General features: G+C 42.7%; 1 protein-coding gene across 1 annotated transcript in view; it reads right to left on the reverse strand.

The window, feature by feature from the left end:
• The window catches only part of ZC3HAV1 (zinc finger CCCH-type containing, antiviral 1), a 60,924-nt gene that overhangs the window by 20,779 nt on the left and 16,897 nt on the right, over positions 1-23,248 (reverse strand). Inside the window, exons 2-7 of the mRNA XM_061198798.1 lie at positions 18,812-18,947; positions 13,400-13,652; positions 8,731-9,495; positions 7,822-7,920; positions 5,286-5,409; positions 3,294-3,468 (exon numbers count right to left, since the gene is read on the reverse strand). Of these exons, the coding sequence (XP_061054781.1) occupies positions 3,294-3,468; positions 5,286-5,409; positions 7,822-7,920; positions 8,731-9,495; positions 13,400-13,652; positions 18,812-18,947 (1,552 nt within the window). The remainder of the gene's footprint in view (positions 1-3,293; positions 3,469-5,285; positions 5,410-7,821; positions 7,921-8,730; positions 9,496-13,399; positions 13,653-18,811; positions 18,948-23,248) is intronic.

Raw genomic sequence — 23,248 nt, forward strand, 5'->3', positions numbered from 1 at the left:
ATGGAAATTTCTCTGTGTTGTCCTATACAGTAGCCACGAGCCACATGCGGCTCTAGAGCACTTAAAGTGTGACTAGTGTGACAACTGATTCTTAATTTTATTTGTTTAATTAATTTAAGTTTAAAATTAAATAGCCCCAGAGACATTGCTTTGGGAAGGATCCCCAGTGTTCTTCTTCCTTGCTGCAAGTAATAAATCCTTCCTTCTCTGGGGAAAAAAAAAAAAATTAAATAGCCACATATGGCTAGTGGTTGTCATACCGGACAGAACGAGGCCATTAAGTCAGTGTCTGAGCATCTGCACAGCCTCTCATGGTTCACCAGTCCATTCCTCTGGCTCTGCCCTCACTATACTCCAGTTCTGAATGGGTGAGTGAATGAATGAATGAATGGTAGAGCCTTCAATTATGCATTCTCCCAGAAGACTTGAACTTATACCTCAGTTTCAGTTACCAGGTCTTGGCTTTTGTCTTGTGCCTACATGTTTGCCTTGATCTCGGCTTTCTAGAGCTATGGCTTGCCCTTACCCTGGGCAATTCCCTCAGGTCACGGACTCCTGCCCCAAAAGGCCAGCTTTCACAGCTACTAAGCTTGGCTATCTGCTGGTAAACATCTTGAGGGTCTGGATCTGCACCCCCTGACTGATGCAAAGCCCATGACTGCTACCTGGCTCTGCCCTCCAGTCACTCCTGCTGTAACTCCATCCTGCACCATTGCTGCCCACCGTCCTCTCCTGGTCCACCATCCATGTAGGTGCAAGTCCTGGTTAAGCACCTGAACTGCCATATATCAATTCTACCTTCCAGAGGGTTCACTGTCAAACATATGCATCTACCCTTTGTTGGCAAAAGTTTCTATTTCTCCCAGTTCCTACCAGAGAGGTTCCTAACCCGGAAATCTCAGTTGCCCAACTCTTTTTTTTTTTTTTTTAACATCTTTATTGGAGTATAATTGCTTCAATGGTGTGTTAGTTTCTGCTTTATAACAGTGAATCAGCTATACATATATGCCCAACTCTTATTAAAAATTCAGTTGCAAGAAATAAAACCTGTAGGGCTCTGTCTGAAAGCTATTCAGTCCACTCTGTTCTCTAAATATTCTAACCTGTACACTGGATCAAACCAGGTCATCAAACAGCTGTAAACTTGGACCATAATACATAATACATTGAACTATGAAAGAAACCAGGCTGCAACTTATGTCTGTGTTTCAGATCTCCCGGTACCACCATTTTTATTTTACTTGGATGACCAGCAAGGAAAACACCACACCCAGGGCCTGTTTTTCCTTCCTTCCTTTCTTTTTTTTTTTCCTTTTATAACAGAAGTGCCCACTCAATTTATATAATGATGAGTCTAACTAATATGAGACAGTAAGAGTTTATTCACATCCTCAAAGAACACATTCCATTCCTTACAACAGACAAGTGCCACAGATTCAATGACTATAACATTTTTTGTGTTCGTAGGTAGGAAGTTACATTCTAGAACTGTGCATTTAACACAGACTGAATATCCCAGGGAGAACTTCATATTATATAAGTTTTATCAGGAAGTTTCTTGATGTTTTACTAGGGGACATGAGTGACAGAACTTGTATAAATTTAAATATGATCTTTTACCCCTTAAAGTTCCTTTTGGTCTCTGGGATCATGATGTCACTAGAATACAAGTATTTTCTAACCCTTCTCCCCTATCACTGAAAATTGCAAGTATTTGACCTAAGAACCATTGAGACCTATAGTTTACTATTTTAATTTCATTTCGTTTCGTTTCGTTTTATTTAATTATTTTATTTAATAACCAAGGCTAAAGAATTTGAGTTTATAATTTCTCTTTCCACAGGCACCTCACAGAATCACTTTCATGGAACTGCACTTTGACATCATCCTCGGCTTAAATATAAGAAGAGCCCGTACAAAGCTAAATATCACAGGGGTTTTCATGCCGAGGTGCTTGATAGGTCACCGCAGGAGGGGAAAGCAAAGAGCTCTGAGCCCCGTCCTCTTTGCACAGGGCAGCTCTGCTTCACCCTAGTTCGCTCACGTAGGTTCTGTGAAAGATTGTTTGATAGCATGTATCTGCCGCTAAGACCGCTGGGAAACCGCCATGTACTGCAGGGATGGGGGGACCAAGGTTGAAGACCTCACTCACCACAGCACACAAGGTCCCCTCTGTGTGGCCCCATAGGAGACCTTTTTCTCAGGCCTCACCAACAGAAAAGAAGCCATGCTTCTCCTGAGTAACTGGAATAGTCTTTTCATGGAGGAACAGGGGATCATATAACAGATAGTGTTTCTTTGCTTGCTTTGGCAGCTAGGGAGCGCAGAGCCAAATGTATAGCGCATCCACTTCTAACCCTAGAGAATCTGACGCTGGCATTTCCTCGTCCCTACTTTGTCTTTGGCTTCACTTTCATCTCTTGCTTTTCTTTTCTCTTTCTCATCACTCTGATTTCATTGCCTACTTAAGCTCCCTCCCTCCCTCTCTCTCTCTCTCTCTCTTTAATCCTATGAATCAAAGGGAAGAAAGGATACTAGACAGAAGCTCTGCTTATCTAAACTTCTCTCCCGAGTGGCATGGACTTATATACACTACCAAATGTAAAATAGATAGCTAGTGGGAAGCAGCCGCATAGCACAGGGAGATCAGCTCGGTGCTTTGTGACCACCTAGAGGGTGGATAGGGAGGGTGGGAGGGAGACGCAAGAGGGAGGAGATATGGGGATATATGTATATGTATAGCTAATTCACTTTGTTATAAAGCAGAAACTAACACACCACTGTAAAGCAATTATACTCCAATAAAGATGTTAAAAAAAAATTAAATTAAATTGAAAAAAATAAACTTCTCTCCCTTCACTATGTCCCTGTGCGGGTAAGTCTAGAATCTTCTAGTCCATCTGAATCCAGACTCTGACTGCATCCTAGTAACCATCTATATCAGTCTTCTGATTTCTCACTCCTGCCTCCTCTTCTGGCTGAAAGCAGTAGTCTCTGTACATTTATGTACTAATGCATAGAAAGCTATCTCAAGGTTCCAACCCAGTCCCCGATAGCGAGGAAAGAGGGATATTTGGCTGGCTCATGGATCAAGGAGTTCCTTAAAAATAATTATAATTTTTTATGATGCAATCGGAGTCCATGCTTGCTGGGTATAATGTAAAAAAGCACCACTTCCTCTACCATGTCCATGCTCCATGGGTAACCACATAGGTGTCAGACACTGTACTACTAGTTTCTTCTGAAGTTGGCAAGTTTATACAAGAGGGTCCACAAGGAGGAATGGTACTCACCTTCTCTCCATATTGAACCCATTTGTCATATCCATTTCTCCAGTACCAAATCCATTTTGTGGTGAAGAGAGAACTGGCCGGCATTGTGACAGATGAAGGCGTGGAGAGACGTCGGACGGGATTACAATCACAAGTCATCTTCTGGAAACTGATTTTATAATTTCCAATAGAAACGCTGAGAGGGAAAAGTTTAGTGTTAACAAAATGCTTCACTGAAACAAAATGCTTCTGTTTTCTATACTCTGCTCTTCCCTAATAAGAGGATAGAATTAAACCTTGAGAGCTGAAAGGGATCTTTGAATTTCCCTTATACAGCTTTCAGTCTTACACATAAAAGAAAAAACTGAACTACAGAGAGGTAATGCAACCTGCCTACCCCACATATTCAATGGTGGCACAAAATGTGTTCTTCCCTCAAAAAATATCCCCCGTAGACAACTGTGCCCACACAAAACAATGGATTGGCTCAATGTTTGTTAGAAAGTCAGTTAGAAACTCACAGTAGGTCAGTTTTTTTCAATTATTATTAAAATAGTTATCAAAGTGTGGTCCAAGACCTTTTCAGGGAGCCAGCAAGGTCAAAGTTATTTTCATAATAATATTAAGACATCACCTGCCTTTTTCACCTTCATACCCTCACAGGTGCACAATGGAGTTTTCCAGAGGCTACGTGATGTTTGATTTCACAATAAAGAGATTTGCAAAAATATATAACAATTTCAGTCTTCTCAGTGAATTTGGTTTGGTTTTGTTTTGGAAAAGTTATTTTTATAGTTTTACTTATATACAGTTATATATGCATATAACTATATATAATTTAGATATATAATTATCTAAAAATGTTATGTTAACATGAATGAGTTTATTGTTGTTATTTTTAATGTATCAGTAAATATTTAATTTTTCTCAGTTGTGATTTTTAATATGGTAAATATCAATAGCTATAATCCACATAAACAGAAGTTCTTTGGGATTCTCAATACATTTTAAGACTACATAGGGCTCCTGAGACCAACAAGTTTAAGAGTTACTGCTCTATGAAACACTTCCTAGATCAGTGACGCTCAACCAGGAGCGATTTTGTGACCCAGGGAACATTTGACAATGTCGAAAAACATTTTTGTTTATCACAACTGGCATGCAGTGGGTGGAAGCCAGGAATGATGCTAAACTGCCCCCCCAAAACAAATAATCATCTGGTCTCAAAAGTCAATAGCGCTAAGGTTGAAAAACCCTGCTTCAGATTTACCTTGGGGGAGAAATACACCTAGAAGCAAAACAGCTGACGCCACCCTCTAGTGGCAAAATGCAGCAACACAGAATCTCCACCAAAAATTCACTAAATTTGCAGACGATGATACATCCGTATTTTTCCCCCCCAAAGAATTTCCTTGTAAAACAGGATGCAGCTTATAAATATGGTCATGGGTGGTATCACCCATATCAGCCCTAATAGAAGCAGAAATATAAGGTAGCCTCTTAGAAACCTCCAGGATAGAGAAAAGAGTGAACATAGAGGAAGGTATAAAATGCTAAAGTATACAACAAAATCCTGCCCTAGAACTATATGAAATGACTCAAATCATTTTCTCAAACTATGAAATTAAGCCAAAGCTCTTCTGAGCTCATCATTTAGTACTTGTAATAGTCCTACGATGAGCTGATAGGAATACAAACCAACCTACACATTGTGTTCTGCAGGACACACTGACAAATATTAACTAAACAAATATTTGTGTCCCTTTTTACTTCACCTGAGTTAGCAAATACTCCCAGAGCCCCTCGTGTTAGCCAGGCTCTGAGTGACTTCAAACCTGCCCCACTTACATATTTTTCTTCATTAACTCAGCAGGCATTGCCATTTTTATCTCAAGAGTTAACCTGAATGGGATTCTGAAGGAAAACGGCTTTTTCTTCTTCCCATGAGCATAGCACTGGGCTTTCTTTTGATGATGTTGTGCATCTCACAAGCCAGACCAGCCACCAACTTACGTGCAGACTTTGGGGTCACAAAAGGCCTTCTCAATATTCTCCATGAGCGGGAGGTCCATCCAGGTGTTTGCAAGTAACATCTGCCACCGGTAGGGCAGGTGGAAGTGAACTTTGTTACAGCTCTCTAAAAAGACAGAAAAGAAGTCTGAGCAATTCGGCCAAGTTCACTGCTGACTCTCCCCATCAAGGCCTGCCCTTCCCATCCTGCCTGCCCTGCAGGCACATTTCCCAGCTACACCTGTGCTCATGCTGGCCCCTACCCGCATTGCCCCAAACTCCAGGTTCCATTATTACCCATGGAGACTCATCAGAAAACAAAATTCTCTGCTCCCCAAAAAGCCATGTTACCCACATGGAAATCTGAGATCATTATAAATTTACAGTTACCCTTTCTGCACCCCACACGTGGATTTACGGAGACAAACTGCTCTCCAGCATAGGCAACTGCTTTTGTGTTTCCTTGAAGCCCTGGCCTGAAATTCATCTCTTCCAGAAGAATTCCCTCAGTATCTCGCGCTCTTCTGAACTGACCTGTGTTCTGTATTCCCTCAGCCAGTGCTCGGGACTCAGTCTGTGCTTTATTTATGTATTTACTCATTTTATGCAGTTTTCTAATTTGTGGATGTTTTGTTTGTTTGTTTTTGTTTGTTTGGTTTTGGCCGCACCGTGCAGCTTGTGGGATCTTAGTTCCCCAACCAGGGATTGAACCCCGGCCCACGGCAGTGAGAGCGTGGAGTCCTAACCACTGGACCGCCAGGGAATTCCCAAATTTGTGGATGTTTTGATGTCCCACCTTAACGACAAACTCATTGAAAAAAGGCCTGCATCATTGTTTAGCTTACTTCTCCCTTGCTTCACTGGCAGAGGGCTGGGCATGAAAAGGATGACCATTCAATGAATGCTTGCTGAAGAATGAGTTAATGTTAGAAGTCCATAATACAGGAGTACAGAAAACAGTTCTATTTTTCACAATTTGCATTATGTTCCAACCGTTTTGAAATGTCTAAAAGATGTGTTACTACTTTAGAACAAAAAGAGGCAGACTTAGACATCACAAGGAAATCCAAAGCGGCACTGCCTGGGATTTGGCTGATTCAAAAAGTATAACCTTCTTCACACCCATTAGAATGGCTGCTATAAACAAACAAACAAACAAAAACAAATTAACAAGTGTTGGCAAGGATGTGGAGAAACTGGAACCCTCGTGCATTGCTGGTGAAAATATAAAATGATACAGCTGCTATGGAAAACTGTGTGGCAGTTCCTCAAGAACTTAAACATAGATTTACCATATAATTCAGCAATTCCACTTCTGGGTATATACCCAAAAGAACTGAAAGCACATCTCAAACAGATATTTGTACACCTGTGTTCATAGCAGCATTATACACAACAGGCAAAGGTAGAAGCAACTCAAGTGCCCATCAATGGATGAATGGATAAACAAAATGTGATAGAATACAATGGAATAGTATTCAGCCTTAAAAAGGAAGGAAATTCTCACAACAGCTACAACATGGATGAACCTTGAGGACACTGTACTAAGTGAAATAAGCCAGTGTCCGAAAAAGACAAATATTGTGTGAGTTCATTCATATGAGGGTCGTAGAGAAGTCATACTTATAGACAGAAACCAAAATGGCGGCTGCCAGGGGCTTCCCTGCCAGAAGGGGGAAAGGAGTTGTTGTTTAATGGGTACAGAGTCTCAGTTTTACAAGATAAGAAGAATTCTGGAGATTGGTTGCACAACAATACGAATGTAATGAACCCTACTGAACTGTACACTTAAAAATAGTTAAGATGGTAAAATCTGTTATGTGTATTTTACCATAATTACAAAGAAAATATTTTAAAGTTAAAGATTTTTGATTTAGGGAACGCAGGGCAGAATCTCCTCTTCAGACACAAGGTGAATGCGTCTAAGACCACTAAGTAATCAAGCAAATGAATCAGACATGATGCCTAGGCCTGGGGTGGAGGCATGAAAGGGAAAGAGTGGTGTAAGAGTGAGAGGGCAGCACTGTGTCCCAAGCAGCCCCGTGGGAAATATTTCTGCAGGAATCCTGGTGGGAGGCAACAGTGTGGACAGGTGTGGCTCATTGACTGGAACGACACACAAGACATTGGTCGTGTGGAGCACGGGTCCCTCAGTACACACGTGAGGGGCGACTAGAGCCCATGGCCCAGAAGAGAGGCAATGCCTAAATCACGACAGGACACAAACTTTGAAAATGTGTCTGCTAGGATACTTTTGTTTGCTTTTTGTGTGTAAAAAGATGGGTCCCTGATTAAGTATAACAGTTCACCTAAAACTGAATTGTAAAAGGAGAAAGTATAATATCATGCAGTGGTGAAGTGGGTGGTTTGTGCATCTGCGAAATGGGTTAACAACAGAACCTAGGGTTGATTTGAAGTTTAAAGAAGATGAATGTAAGATTCTTAGCATTGCATCTGACACACAGTACACAGTAAATGTTAGCTATACTACTATTAATAAAGTTTCTGCTTCTAGAAAGTCCTTAAGTAAGTTACTCACTAAGTTGACAACCCTTATACAGATGGTCAAGACAAATTTCGTTTGAGCCATGTTCATCCCTCGTAGAACATACGGTACTCGCAACGTCAGATATGGAATCTACAAAACAGAAGAGGATGCATGTGTGCTGATCCTAATATTTAAACCGAAAATCAAGATATCTGGTCTTACAGTGGGGAAGAATATCTGAAATGGGGGCCACGTTCAAGAAAATTCTTATGATTCATGTACTGCTCATGAGAGCCTAGACATGAAAGCAAACATGAACATCTGGGTCACCTGAGAGTTATGTTTATTTCTTAAACCATAGTTGAACTATTCCTGTTCTCAATAAATGTAGCAACTTATTCTATACAGTTCTAGGGTTGGTCCTTCCACCTTCATATGTCAACCTCCTCCTCAGTACTGCTCCTTAACCAAAACCCCCTTTGCCCTTTAATAATTAACTGCTAAGGGACATCCAAAGAGAAACCACTAGCCCTAGCTGCTCTGCTGCAGACATGAGACATGGGGCCCCTCTCTGTCCCTCAGTGACTCACACAGAGCCCAGCCTGAGCCCTTGTTGTAATCTCACTGGCAGGGGTAACAGAGATTTGAGCACAGTTCCGACCATGGGTCCCCTAGGCTGCAGCTCTGTTGCTTAAGGAAGGTGTAAAATGAGGGACCTTGGGCAGAGTGAGTGCTGCTTTGTGTCGGGGCAGTGGTCTCCCCATGTGTGGGCAGGACCTGGCTTGTCAGCCTCTGACTTTCAGAGCGTAACGCATCTTTCTCCCCACTGACTGCCGATGTGAAGCCAAAACCCGGTGGCACCAGTTTTACCTACATCGGTAGTTTCATCTATCACTTTACTAGAGCCATTTGGTGGCACTGTGGACAGACTAGCCCAGAATGTCTTCTCTGTGTGTTTACCATTAGCAAAGGCCACGGCCCCATCGTCGGCAGCTGTCATTTGGCCAGCGGCCTGCCGATGACTGCGAGTCACTCCGGTGTCCTGACCCCTAGGTAACGATTTTTCTCTCTGCCTACTGGCTGTGGTTTTGTAATTTAACGATCTCACGGAAGCGGCATCTGTGGCCATGCCATCGACGTTATTATTACAAAGCGGGAAATGCTGGCTGTCTTGATTCCCACGTCTGCCCTCCGTGTTCACGCAGTCCGAGGAAAGGATGGCCGTGCTCTTTCTGGTGGTGATGGTTTCAGGTGTTTGCGGAGAACCAAGAGGCGAGAAGGAGACAGCCTGACTGGGAGAAAACAAACTCACTCTCCCAGTGTCTTGGTCATTCTGCCAGGAGGCGGGGCCCTTCCACTTGGGAGCTGACGTCGAATCAAAAGTGAAGTAAGTATTGCTGTGATCACCATAGAAAAGATCCGCTGGAGCGCCATTCTCTGCAAACCTCTGGCTTGCTCCCCCTTGACCGGTGCCTCCAAGATTGGCAGCCGCGGACGAGCCTGAGGAAGGCGGAGGGCACTCCTGACTTCCCAAATGCGTGAACTTGTGGGCAAGATCCTTGACAGGCGCATCGTCCGGGGGAGACCGGCGGCCGGTGGGATCTGGACTCGGGGGGCAGGACCTCTGGGCAGAAGCTGGAGCAGGTGGAAGAGCCTCCCCGCTGCCCCGGTCTCTGCTCTTGCTTCTCCCTCTGTACGCCGCGTCTCTGCGATGTGAAGAAGGAGCTGGCAAAGAAAAACCAAACAACGGAAGTCAGTGTTAACGTGACCAACTTCCCTGCCCTGTTCCGCCTCAGCTTTTCCAGGTTTGCTATCGAAGTTCTATCAAACTACTTTTGTGTGAAAATCTCGAGAAGGTGCTTATGACAACGGAGGAAACTCATCTTACCAGCCCTGCAGAAAACACCACCTATGACCTAGGATAAAGGTCGAACTGACACTGGCTCTGCTTGGCTTCTCTCGTGGGACTTAGCTGTGGCCCCCAAATGCCCACACTCTTAGGTGGGGCTGTCCACAATTCTCTAGTTCAAGTCACTCACCGCTAGGGTAAATGGAGAGACAGACTAGTGCAAATCAGGGAGGAGTTCCCCAAAATCATTTAGAGTTTGCCCATACTGTGATACAGGTGTACCTAAGTTACGGATTCACGATACTTAAAACAACAACAACAAAAGAAACTACAATAAAGGTCTGATTTCACTGAAGCTTGAGAATTTTCCAGAGTTGTTCGTCCAGCCCCCCCAAATGCCCAAGCTTAAATGAGCAATATCCAAAAAAGAGAAATTGGCCTCTCCCTAGAAACGTGGTAAGTCACACCCCCGGGAAGCAGAGAGGAGGGAGGGAGTGAGCACGTGTGTTCGTGAGTACGTACAAAGTGCGGTGTGCATGCGTGTGATGTTTACATGTGGGGTGTGCTGTGCTGGGTGTGTGTGCATGCATGAAGTGTGTGCATGTATGTGTGTGTGTGATACACATGTGTGGTATACATGTGAGGGGTGTATGTGTGTGGTTGCACGCATGGTGTGTGACGTGTGTCGGCTGGTGAGATATGCATGTATGGTGTATGCGGCATGCACAAGTGTGAAGTCTGTGTGGTGTGACTGCAGGTGTGTTTGTGAGGCATGTGTGAAGTGTGTCCTGTGCATGTGTTACATGTGTTGTGCGTGCATGAAGTTTGTGTATGTGTGGGGTATGTATGTATGCAAGTGGTTGTTTTTGTGTGCATGTGGCTGGAGCGTGTGTGTGTGTGTGTGTGTGTGTGTGTGTGTGTGTGGTGTGTGAGTTGTGCTATTGTGTGTGGGAAAGAGGTGGAAGAGAGGTCCTTTCTCTTCCAAACCAGGGGGCAGCAGGAATGTAGTACAAGCAAGCATCCTCCTCCCATCAACTAAGTAGATTAACTAGAAGTGACAACAAAGAAAACTCCCTCTCGCATACAATAAATTTATATTGAGAAACTACACCAAAACCCGTCCTGCCAGATGTTCCCCTGTCGAGAGGGCATTGTCGTGCAAGAGAGAAAACACGAGATGTGGAATCAGAACACATGAGCTCTGCTCCTCTCGATTCCTGTGAGGCCCTGAAAACATTACTTTTCTTGATTCATAGTATTACCCTTCACTCTTCTAAAAATGATTTAAGGCTGCTCACAATAGAAGTCACTTAAGGGACTTCCCTGGTGGCGCAGTGGTTAAGAATCCACCTGCCAAAGCAGGGGACACACGTTCGAGCCCTGGTCCAGGGGGATCCCACATGCCATGGAGCAACTAAGCCCACGTGCCACAACTACCGAGCCTGCATTATAGAGCCCCTGAGCCACAACTACTTAGCCGACGTGCCTAGAGCCCGTGCTCTGCAACGAGAAGCCACTGCAATGAGAAGCCCGCGCACTGCAACGAAGAGTAGCCCCCGCTCGCCGCAACTAGAGAAAGCCCGGCGGAGCAATGAAGACCCAACGCAGTCAAATAAATAAATTAATTTTAAAAAAAAAAGTCACTTAAAATTTCCAAGCCTCAGTTTCCTTATCCATTAAGTGAGGCCAATAATACACCTGCCTTGCTTCACAGCTTTGCTGTGAGAAACAATGATGAGATGTTTTAGGTGAAAGTCCCTTGTAAATGATAAAGCATTTCTCAAATATAAAAAGATTCTCTCACAGAATCTTAGAGTTATATATTCTACTTGCTTCATAAAATTCATCTCCTCTATATCTGCTTCATATAGACATTAAAAACTGCAAGTGTTAATTCCATTAAACAATATGAAAATGCTTAAGAAATTGTACTGATCACTTCACTGATCATAATAGGATGGCTATTATCCAAAAAAAACAGAAAATAACAAGTGCTGGTGAGGAGATGGAGAAATTGAGACCCTAGTGCTTTGCTGGTGGGAATGTAAAATGGTGCAGCCACTGTGGAAAACGGTATGGCAGTTCCTGAAATATTTAACTCAGAATTACCATGTGATCCAGCAATTCCACTTCAGGGTATATACTCAAAAGAACTGAAAGCAGGGTTTCAAAGAGATATTTGTACACCCACGTTCATAGCAGCATAATTCACAACAGCCAAAAGGTAGAAGCAACCCAAGTGTCCATCAGCAGATGAATGGATGAACAAAATGTGGTATATCCATTCAGTGAAATAGTATTCAGCCTTAAAAAGGAAGGCAATTTTCAAACAGGCTACAACATGAATGAATTTTAAGGACATTATGCCAAGTGAGGTCCCCGGTGGTCCAGTGGTTAGGACTCCGTGCTCTCACTGCCGAGGGCGCAGGTTCAATCCCTGGCCGGGGAGCTAAGAGCCCACAAGCCATGCGGTGGAGTGCCCCCCACCCAAAAAGAAGGACATTATGCCAAGTGAAATAAGCCAGTCACAAAAAGACAAACACTGTGTGATTCCACTTCTAGGAGTTCCCTAGAGTCGTCAGATTCATAGAGACAGGAACTAGAATGGTAGCTGACACGGGGCTCTAGGGAAGGAGAGAATGAGGCGCTGTTTAATGGGGGCAGAGTTTCAGTTCTGCAAGATGAAGAAAGTTCTGGAGATTGGTTGCACAACAATGTAAATGGACTTAATGCCACTGAGCACTTAAAAGTGGTTAAAATAGTAAATTTTATGTTATGTGTATTTCTACCACAATTGAAAAAAATTACATGTATGTATTCTTTTTTTTTAAAAGGCAGGAAATTCTAGCATGCTACAACATGGATTGGATGAACCTTGCAGACATTATGGTAACTTAAACAGTCACTCACAAAAAGACAACCACTGTATGATTCCACTTCTATGAAGGTGCTAGAGTAGTCAAATTCATAGAGACAGAAAGTAGAATGGTAGTTGTCAGGGGCTGGAAGGAGGAGAAAACAAGGTTATTGTTTGATGGGTGCAGAGTTTGAGTTTGGGAAGATGATAAAGGTCTGGAGATGGATGATGGTGATGCTTGCACAACAATGTGAACATAATGCCATCAAACTGTACACCTTAAAATGATTAAAATGGCCACTTTTATATTTTACCAAATTTAAAAAATAAAAATAAACAAATCTCAAATGAATAGTACTGAAGACTGTAAATTAAATTGTATACAGTGTTGCATTAATACTAAATGTCCTGTGTTAGTTGTAGCGTGGTTATGTAAGAGAACAGCCTTGTTTAGAGGAGGCCGATGCTGATACATTTAGGTGTGAAGTCTCCTGATGACCGCATACCTCAAATGCTTTAACCACAAAGACGTGATGTGTGTGTGAGTATCTAGATGTCCACATATATGGAAAGAAAGTGATAAAATAATCATGACAAAATATTAACACCTAGTCCATCTGTTAAATTTTTATTATTTTCCTCTTTAAAAAAGTTTTATCAATTAGCTTTTAGAAAAATGGTAAACATTTTTAAAAATCTGATGGTGGGGGGAGATAGTGCTTAGCATGAAAATCGAGTTGCAAAATCACACATATACTATGATCATAATTACGTAAAAATTGTGTATGCATATGGACAACGTATGAAAGTGAAAATAGAGTTTTATGTGATGAGGTAGAGTGAGTATAGGTAGAGTTTCTCTCTCCTTGCGATTTCTGTTTATTTCTGTTTGTTCTAGTAATTAAAAAGTAGACCGCATTTACCTCTCCACCCAGAGGGTTTCTTCTGGCGGTGCCTGCTGTTGCAGATGTCCTGAATGTTCTGGACCACACTTGAGCTCAGCCCGTGCTCCCTCATGATGGCCAGCACCTTTCTGTCCATCAGGTTATGGGACCGGAAGCAGTTGGCATAACCACAATTCCCTCGGGTAAAGTGTTCACAGACGTGGAGCCTTTCACACGGTGGCCGCTGGTTACAAGTCTGTTTTCCACCCTCTCCCTTATAATTTTTGCATATCTACAGAGGGAAGAAACAATAGCCGGAGGTAAAACATGTTTCTCTATGTGCCACACGTTAAGGAAAGTTTATATAAAAATTTCGGCTGTAATGACCTATATGGGAACAGAATCTAAAAAAGAGTGGATATATGTATATATATAACTGATTCACTTTGCTGTACAGCAGAAACTAACACAACAGTGTAAATCAACTATACTCCGATAAAAATTAATTAAATAGATAAATAAATGATAAAACGCAGCTTTTCTTACTTCCTGATAAGAAAAAAAAATCAGAAGCAAGCAGAGATATATCAAAGGAAAAAAATGCACGTGTATTCCACAATCTTTGATGAGTTCTATTCAATCGATGACTTATTTGGGGCAGAACAGGCCTATAAACTAAGTAAAAGAAACTTGAATTTGATTAACCTCCTTTGGAAGAATCAACATAAGACAGCTAGCTACAGATAGAACCAAACAGGACCCAAAGGGAGCCCTACATTATAAAGGAACCCCAAAGAGGAAGACCTGTCTTTGGATATCAATTCACTGTTCTATTAAAAGGACATGTGGAGGGACTTCCATGGTGGTCCAGTGTTTAAGACTCCACGCGCTTCGGTCCCTAGTTGGGGAACTAAGATCCCGCAGGCCGCGCAGTGCAGCTAAAAAAAAGGACATGTGGGGACTTCCCTGGTGGCGCAGTGGTTAAGACTCCATGCTCCCAATCCCGGGGGCCCAGGTTCAATCCCTGGTCAGGGAACTAGATCCTGCATGCATGCCACAACTAAGAGTTAGCATGCCACAACTAGGGAGCCAGTGTGCCACGACTAAGGAGCCTGCGAGCCGCAACTGAGGAGCCCACGTGCTGCAACTAAGGAGCTGGCCTGCTGCAACTAAGACCCAGTGCAACCAAACTAATTAATTAATTAATTAATTTTTCAGAAGAGGACATGTGGGTCTTACCTACAACTGCTGGGAGTCTAGAATCTAGTCTCAGCTAGGCAGAATGTCAGTTTCTCAAAAGATCAACTGAAGCAGATAATTTGTATATTTCTATGTAAATAGGTATATCTACATATCTAGCTCTACAGAGGTGTAGTTCTTACTGAAAGGAGAGCAGAAGAAACACTGTCACTGAGGCCAGACCAGATGAGGCAGGACTAGAAGATGCTGGTTGAAGTCTGCAGCCCTGGAAGCAGCTACATGTGACCTCACATCTGAGTTACTTACTTGCTCCCAGCCTCTCTTTCCTTTGCTTTGTAAAGAAGGAAAATATTTGCTCTCCTCACCTAACCAAGTTGTCGAGCAGATTAAATAATAAAATACGTAAATGTGTTGTGCAAAATATGAAATGTGATGCAAATGTTTGAATCATTACATGAAGAAGCTTAAAGATGAAAGCGTTTATAAGTTGTTTCAATGGTCTCTGAGCAAACCAGGTCAACATGGGCCACTATGATGTATCCAAGTGGCAAAGACATGGATTCAGACTCTAACAACCATGATTTAAGCCATATAAACAACTTCTAAACCTGATGCAAATAGATATCATTGCGATAGAGCCTGTGATCCAGATTCGAGACTCTAGACCAACAGTTCTCAAAGTGTGGTCCCTGGAGAAGCAGCATCAGCTCCAACTGGAAACGTATTAGAAATACAACTCCTGGGCTTCCCTGGTGGCGCAGTGGTTGAGAATCTGCCTGCCAATGCAGGGGACACGGGTTCGAGCCCTGGTCTGGGAAGATCTCACATGCCACGGAGCGACTAGGCCCGTGAGCCACAACTGCTGAGCCTGCGCGTCTGGAGCCTGTGCTCCGCAACGAGAGAGGCCGCGATAGTGAGAGGCCCGCGCACCGCGATGAAGAGTGGCCCCCACTTGCCGCAGCTAGAGAAAGCCCTCGCACAGAAACGAAGACCCAACACAGCCATAAATAAATAAATTAATTAATTAATTAATTAAAAAAAAAAAAAGAAATACAACTCCTTGGGCCCTTCCCCATACCTACAGAGTCAGAGCGGCCAGAGGTAGGGCCCAGCAATCTGGGTTTGACAAACCCTCCAGGTGATTCTGACACACATTTAAAGCTTGAGAACCAGTGTTCTAGAGGCTTGAGTGAAACAAGAATAATTAGCAACTTCACAAATGATACTTTGGTTAACATTCCCAGTTCTATGCTGATGTTTAAGAATGCTCCTGCCAGAACAAATGAAATCATTTCTTCCTTTTAATAAATACATCTCAGTTACACAAGTTTCTATACAAGGAAGTCAGATTTGCCTGATGCTTTTATGTTCTCACAGGTCAAGGCAAAGTGGAAGAGTGTGAACATTTTAAGATTTGAGGGCAGGCAGTGTGTCTTATCCACGGCTGCCTTCAGAAGCCCACCCTGTAGGAACTCCTGAGTGTTAGTTGAATGAATGCAAAACAAACAATAAGTAAAGTGAGACGCAGAAGGATGAAATGCCTTGTCCAAGACCACAGAGGTGGTTAGTGGCAGAGTCAGGACTTTGAGAGACATGGAAGGACCATCCTTGACCAACGATCCTTGGAACTAGCTGAACTCTGGCTGACCCCCTCCTGCTAAAACCTTGAAAATATTCTGCCCTACTCACCCAAGTTAAAACACTCCTTGAGAGACTACTCTTGCCCCAAATTGTCAAATAGAGACTTATGTTATTGATGCTCTGGTCGATTTTCCACTACAGGAACCAGCGCCTCAGACCTCTGGTTCAGGAAGCAGTGCAGTCTGCTAGTCTGTGATCCTACCCCTGACAAGTGGTAAATGGCAATTAAGTTATTGGCTAAAAATAAACTTCAAGCACAAGCCTTCCCACCCCACCCACTAAGCATGGGTACTGAATTCTTAAAAGGGAAAGGGAACCTCAGATGACACTTCAGACTCTCTGTGTGATAAAGGATGACAACAGCATTTTCCTACGAGGACCCTCCCAGCGCTTTTCTCAATGGGATCCATCACAACAGCACCTTCTAGTAGGTTCTTCCCTAGAGAAAGGAAGAGCCGTCACTCCCCTTATTCTCCAGGGACGTAATATAGAAAGTCCTTGGTGATTTTGGAGAACAGAAGCAGACAGCAGACCTGACGAGGGACCTTTCCAAACTTCCAAGTTTAACACTAGACTAAGGTTGGACCCCAGGGACACTCCTGTCAAGGGTCATAACAAGACTTCACCTGTCGTCATCCCTTCACATGAAAGGAAAAGGAGGGGGTGGCTCTGTTAGTCAACGGGACCTTTAACGAGTTGGTGTGTAAGGCGTTTCCCCATACCGGTAGCCAGGAGGGACTGAGCTGGCACACAGGCCAAGGGCCATAGGGATCCCAAGACAAGACCTCTAAACCTCGGCTCCTGGAAACGGAGAGAGAGAGAGAGAGAAATCCAAGTACCTAAATGAAAGAATGCCTGGGGAAATGGCATTTATAGTCCTCTTCCACTCTCTCCGTCTCTGAAGACATTTTTGCAGACTGCCTTGCATTCCTATCTCTCTTGAGCTCAGTGATCAACTCAAAATCACCCCTCATGTCCTAAGTTTTCTAAGTCCTCAGGGAAACACACTGAGCTTAGAGTCAAAAGATGTTTAACCCCCCAGATATCCCTAATAGCTATCTTGTCATATATAAAAGCACATCTGAATTTCAACCTTGCTTATCTTTTAAATATATATATATTTATTTATTTACTTATCTATTTTTGGCTGCGTCAGGTCTTAGTTGCGGCATGCAGGCTTCGCTCTAGTTGTGGTGTGCGTGGGCTCAGTTGCCCCGCAGCATGTGGGATCTTAGTTCCCCGACCAGGGATCAAACCTGAGTCCCCTGCATTGGAAGGCGTATTCTTAACCACTGGACCACCAGGGAAGTCCCCACCTTTGCTTATCTTAATGTCGGTCCCTTCCACCCATTCCACTTGAGTCTTCCATTATGTTTCTGTGCCTCTCTTTCAGTGTGAGGCTAACTTCTCTACACAAGGGTTTTTCTCAGGTCAGATACCATTCTTTAAACAGCATCCTCTGATTTTCAAGTCAATAGTCCTGTGTGGATGAGACTGTTAATTATCTGCCATTGTCCTTACCTTTCTTCTAATAATAGAAGCTTCCAAGTTTTAGCTGGACAGCTAGCTACCCAGCCAGAAACGACATTTCCCAGCCTCCCTTCCACCTAAATGTGATCATGTGATAAGTTCTGGCGAATGAGATGGAGCAGGTGCACTTTTTACAATGTCCAAGTCTCATCTTTTAAAAAAGAAAGCTGCTTGCCTTTCACTTACTCCCTCTCTACATTCCTGTTGGCTAGAAAATGATGACAGTGAGAAGAGTCTCCTTGTACCTGGAGGAGGATGCCACATGTCAAAAGAGAACAGAGATTATCTACTGGTCCAATAATAGAACAGATATATTATATATAAGATAATAAGGCTGACCTGCTGGCCTGAGTTCCTGCATGACATCGTGGAATCCAGCTGCCTGACCATCGGATACCTAGCTGCCTACATCTGGGCAAGACCAAAAGTCAGTAAACTATTTCTGTAAAGGATCAAATGGTAAATATTTTAGGCTTTGCAGGCCATTCAGTCTCTGTTGCAAATACTCAACTCACTCTTGTATGAGAAAGCGGCAACAGACAATATATAAATGAATGGGAGTGGCTGTGTTCCAATTAAACTACAAAAACAGGTGGCAGGTGGGATTTGGCCCATGGACTATGGTTTAATGACCCCTGATCCAGACTGTCAAGTGATAGCTAAACAAAGTAATATTTTATTTGAATCACTGCACTTTGAGGTCTCTTTGTTCCAATAACTTAATTTCAACCAATACACCCTGTCATCTTCCAAAACCTTGCCTCAAAGCCCACCTCTTCCAGGAGGTCACTCGGATGTAAGGCATCAATTAGTCCTACTGCTATTTCTTCAGATCACACTGGCTCGCACAGGGTTCCCTAGCAGCCTAGCGGAGGAAGCATTCCAGACTCCAATTCTTGTAAAACTTCAAATAGGAAGGAAATTGTTGGAATCGCTCAGATAACTCAGCAACAGTCACCTGTTGACCGCCACCTGCAGGCCCTGGTGCTCAGTTTTCTCTGCTCCCATTTCAACACACCCACGATGCCACGCTGCCAACAGCACTCTCCCTGCTTTTCAAACTAAGGAATTAGAACTTACCTCTGGCATAAAAAAAGGGTCATTTTGGAGAAGGAGCACGGCTAACTCCTCTTTGTTCAGTCCAGAGAGTGCATGATTTTTCAGGACTTTGAAGTTATCTTCTGAGAGAATCTCGTGAGAATATTTGCATAAATTCCTGGAAATAAATGACAATGGTCAGTGTTTCCACTTCACAGAAAGTAAAGAAAAAGCAATCATCCAGGGAACTTTCAATGAAAATCAATGCCCATATCCTTTGGTAACTAATACAGGTTGGTCCTGCTTCAAGAGTACACGTTAAAAATATAAATTGATGAAACACCTAGATGGGAAAAGGGAATATGAGGATTTTTTTCACCAATTATACACTTGTATACTTTATTTATTTATGTATTTATTTTTGGCTGCGTTGGGTCTTCGTTGCTGCCCGCAGGCTCTCTCTAGTTGCGGCGAGCAGGGGCTACTCTTCGTTGCGGTGCACGGGCTTCTCATTGCAGTGGCTTCTCTTGTTGCGGAGCATGGGCTCTAGGCGCACAGGTTTCAATAGTTGTGGCACATGGGCTTAGTTGCTCTGCGGCATGTGGGATCTTCCCCAGCCAGGGCTTGAACCTGTGTCCCCTGCACTGGCAGGCGGATTCTTAACCACTGCGCCACCAGGGAAGCCCCACACATGTATACTTTAAATTATTGCAATACTTCTTCAAACAGTGTCTCCTCTAGTATACATTAATAATGTAGGACGAGGAAAAAATGGCAAAGAAACTGATACAAATTTAGTGGAAATGACTGCCCATTGAGAGAGAAAGAATAATTAGGATAACACATCTACGGATTGACAATAAAATCAATGCGAAAAGAGAATTCCATTGATCAAACTAAATTAGATGAAATTGTTCCTTGCTTTCTCTCTTCTATGCCTTACATACCAACGTATACCTATATGATTTGTGACTACAAAAGAAAGGAACAAGCTCATAATTGTGTATTTCAAACAACTCTAAAAAGAAAGAGATAAAAATCCTCTTCACTTTAAGACTGATGATTTAGGTCTGATAGTACTTTCTCTGATGATGGAATTGTTCTATAATCTGAGCTTCCTAAAATGTAAGCCATACATGACTAATGAACACTTGCAATATAGGTAATAAGACTTAAGAAACTAAATTTTCTATTTTACTTTAATTAATTTAAATTTGAATAGCCACACATGACTAGTGGCTACCATACTGCATGGCAGAGATTTAAATCTTTGCTATTCAAAATGTGGCGGGAGAACCAGCAGCTTCACCATTATCTGGGAGCTTGTCACAAATTTAGAATGTCAGGCCCCACCCAAGTTCTACTGAATCAAAATCCGCCTTTCAACAAGATCCCCAAATGATTTAATCACACTGAAGTCCCACAAGCACTGACTTAGACCATTGAGAAACCCAGACAGTACCGATGTTCTCATTAGACAAAAATAATGTGACAGTTATCAATGTTCAGCTAACAAACTCGTTCTACCTCTTAACTTACATGCGCTCCCTATAATATCGCCAACATCCTCAGATTTATGGTTTTAACAGTTGCTAATACGATGGGATCTTAATATTTTCTGGTTTGCTCAACCATTATCAAATTGTCAGGAGGTTAGGTAATGGCCAGATTTTCACTACATTACAACCTTTGTACAAACAACCTTTCTTCTTTTACATTATTTCTTGAGATTTATTCCTCGGAGAGTATTGCCTCAAAGGACACAATCAGTTTCCTTGCAGCTTCTGTTTCATTTTGATCTCCTGCCCTCCAGAAAACATACCAGCAATCTGAGAGCATGTCTATTTCCCCGCCAGCACATTAACATAAAGTTTTATCACTTTTGCTCCTTCAGTAAGTAGGAAATAGACTTATGGGGGACTGGGGGACTTCCCTGGTGGTCAAGCAGTTAAGACTCCATGCTCCCAATGCAGGGGGCCCAGGTTCGATCCCTGGTCAGGGAACTAGATCCCGCACGCCACACGGTGCAGCCAAAAAAAAAAAAAAGAAAAGAAAAGAAATAGACTTATGCTTTTAATTTGCACTTTAATTATTAGCAAGACTGAAATATTCCCAAATGTAGGCTTGATGCTTGCATTTCCTCTTACTTATAGTATTTGTTCATATCTTTTAACTGTTTATCTAATGGAGAATGGGTACTAACCTACAGATTTATAACTGTTCTTTATATTTGTTAATACTAATCTTTACCAGCCTTGTGTATTTCAAATAGTTTTGCATTTTTCCTTTTTTTTTTTTTTTTGAAGTATTTGTTTATTTATTTATTTTTGGCTGTGTTGGGTCTTCGTTTCTGTGGGAGGGCTTTCTCTAGTTGCGGCGAGCGGGGGCCACTCTTCATCGCGGTGCGCGGGCCTCTCACTATCGCGGCCTCTCTTGCTGCGGAGCACAGGCTCCAGATGCGCACGCTCAGTAATTGTGGCTCACGGGCCCAGCTGCTCCGCGGCACGTGGGATCTTCCCAGACCAGAGCTCGAACCCGTGTCCCCTGCATTGGCAGGCAGATTCTCAACCACTGCGCCACCAGGGAAGCCCATTTTTCCCTTTTGATCAAGAACTTATTAAGGTTGTTGTTGTTCAACAATCTGATTGCTGTTCTATACAATCAGATCCTTCCAATTCGCCATTCGTAATTTAGCCCACTGTTTTAGTACTTGAGAAATTAATTCCTCCACCACAGCTGGATAACTATACCATTTTGTTTCACCTTTAAAAGAGGTATTTTCAACTTTAATTCTTTAAAATATCTGGAGCTTATTTTGACAACCAGCATCAGAGGAGGACAGAAGTGCTTTATATCAACTTTTCTCAATAACGTCTATTAAATTGGACTCCTTTCTTACTATTTTGTTATAGAGGACTATTGTTTGTTAACTTTTTAGCAAATTTAGAACTATTGGAATCCTTATTACGTTTTTATCAATCTACTGTTCTACTTTGAATCCAATACCATACAACTGAAATGTCCTTTGCACTGTATTTTTTTTTTCACACACACTGTATTTTATTTTTACAAGAGATAAATAGACTGACACCAAGCATTGTACATGGATGACCACAACAAATATTTTAAAATATTTTAAATATTAACAGAATAATTTATCCTATTATTGGCTTATTCCTTTTCAAAAATATCTTTAGTGTGCTTAACTATTATTTCCTCTATAGAAATTTTATTCTGGCTTTGTCACTTTCCACAAAAGATCATATTGAGAATCTAATTTGTGTTAACGCCATACATTAGATTGGATATTATGTCATCTTAACTACATTAAATCTTCTGATTCTGGAACAGAAAATATCTCTTCATTTATTCAAGTCTTATTCTATTTTTCTTACTGAGAATTAAAATCTTTCTTTTAATAGTTCTCTCATTTCCCAAATATTAAACATGAATCAGTTGCCACTATGATGTTTTAGTTGTTTGTCACTAGTAAACAGAAATGCGAATGACTGCAAAATTATCTTACTGAAATTGACAATGATTTTTTAAATGTAAACATCCACATAAAAGTTATTCTCTAAGAATTAATCTTTAAAAGCCACTATTCAAATAGTGACTTTTAATAGTCTCACACTATTCACGCTGTCTGCGTGTAAGGCATTTCTGAAGCACTCTAGAATTGCCCTCTTATCTAGCCGTGGAACCTCATGAGAAAAATCAGAATCAACAACCATGGCAGCCACTGCCCAAGCCCTTAAAACCCAGCCAACCCTCCCACGCACCCTGCTTCATGCACAATTCAAGGGCAGCTGGTCAGGCTCTGGCGACAGCCTGTATCTTAGCTATTTTCTCAGGCGTGCTCTCTCCTGGCTTTCTCTACCAGGAGTTCTGGCTCCTAGTGTGTGTCTGGCACTCCTTGATAAAGCTGACCTCAGCTCTCCGCTTGCTCCTGGGGTCTGTCCTTTCAGATAGCTGCTCCCCAGCAGCCACCACGACCCAGAGCCCTCAGCGGCTGGGCTGGGACTCCCACCTTCTCACTCCTCCAACCACCACGGGAGGGGCGATCTGTGAAGAGACTCTACAGCAGGAAGGGGACCAGCCTCCAGCCCAAAGCAGGAAATCCCTCCATTAGAGCTTTACCAGATACATGCGAGCTTCATTACCTCACAAGGCATCTCACTCCACCGGGTACTGCCATTAACGATCCTCTTGATATGGAACAGAAAATGACCTTGTTGAAACACCCTGCTGCTAGGCAGCTTCTACCCTCTGGCTCGGAGATATCTGACAACTGGGAGGAATTAAGAACCTTTCTTCCCTTTGAGCTCCGGTCCAGACATTGTGATCACAGAGCCAAGACTATGGTACCTCTCCTGTGGCCAGATTAGGGTCACAGATGAGGACCCAGTCCCTCTCCAGGTCCCAGCAAGATACAGCATCGGTCATATCTGTCCTGTGCCTGCTCTGTCCTAGCCAAGG

This window comes from Eubalaena glacialis, chromosome 8 (genome assembly GCF_028564815.1).
Source record: "Eubalaena glacialis isolate mEubGla1 chromosome 8, mEubGla1.1.hap2.+ XY, whole genome shotgun sequence".
Lineage (NCBI taxonomy): Eukaryota > Metazoa > Chordata > Mammalia > Artiodactyla > Balaenidae > Eubalaena > Eubalaena glacialis.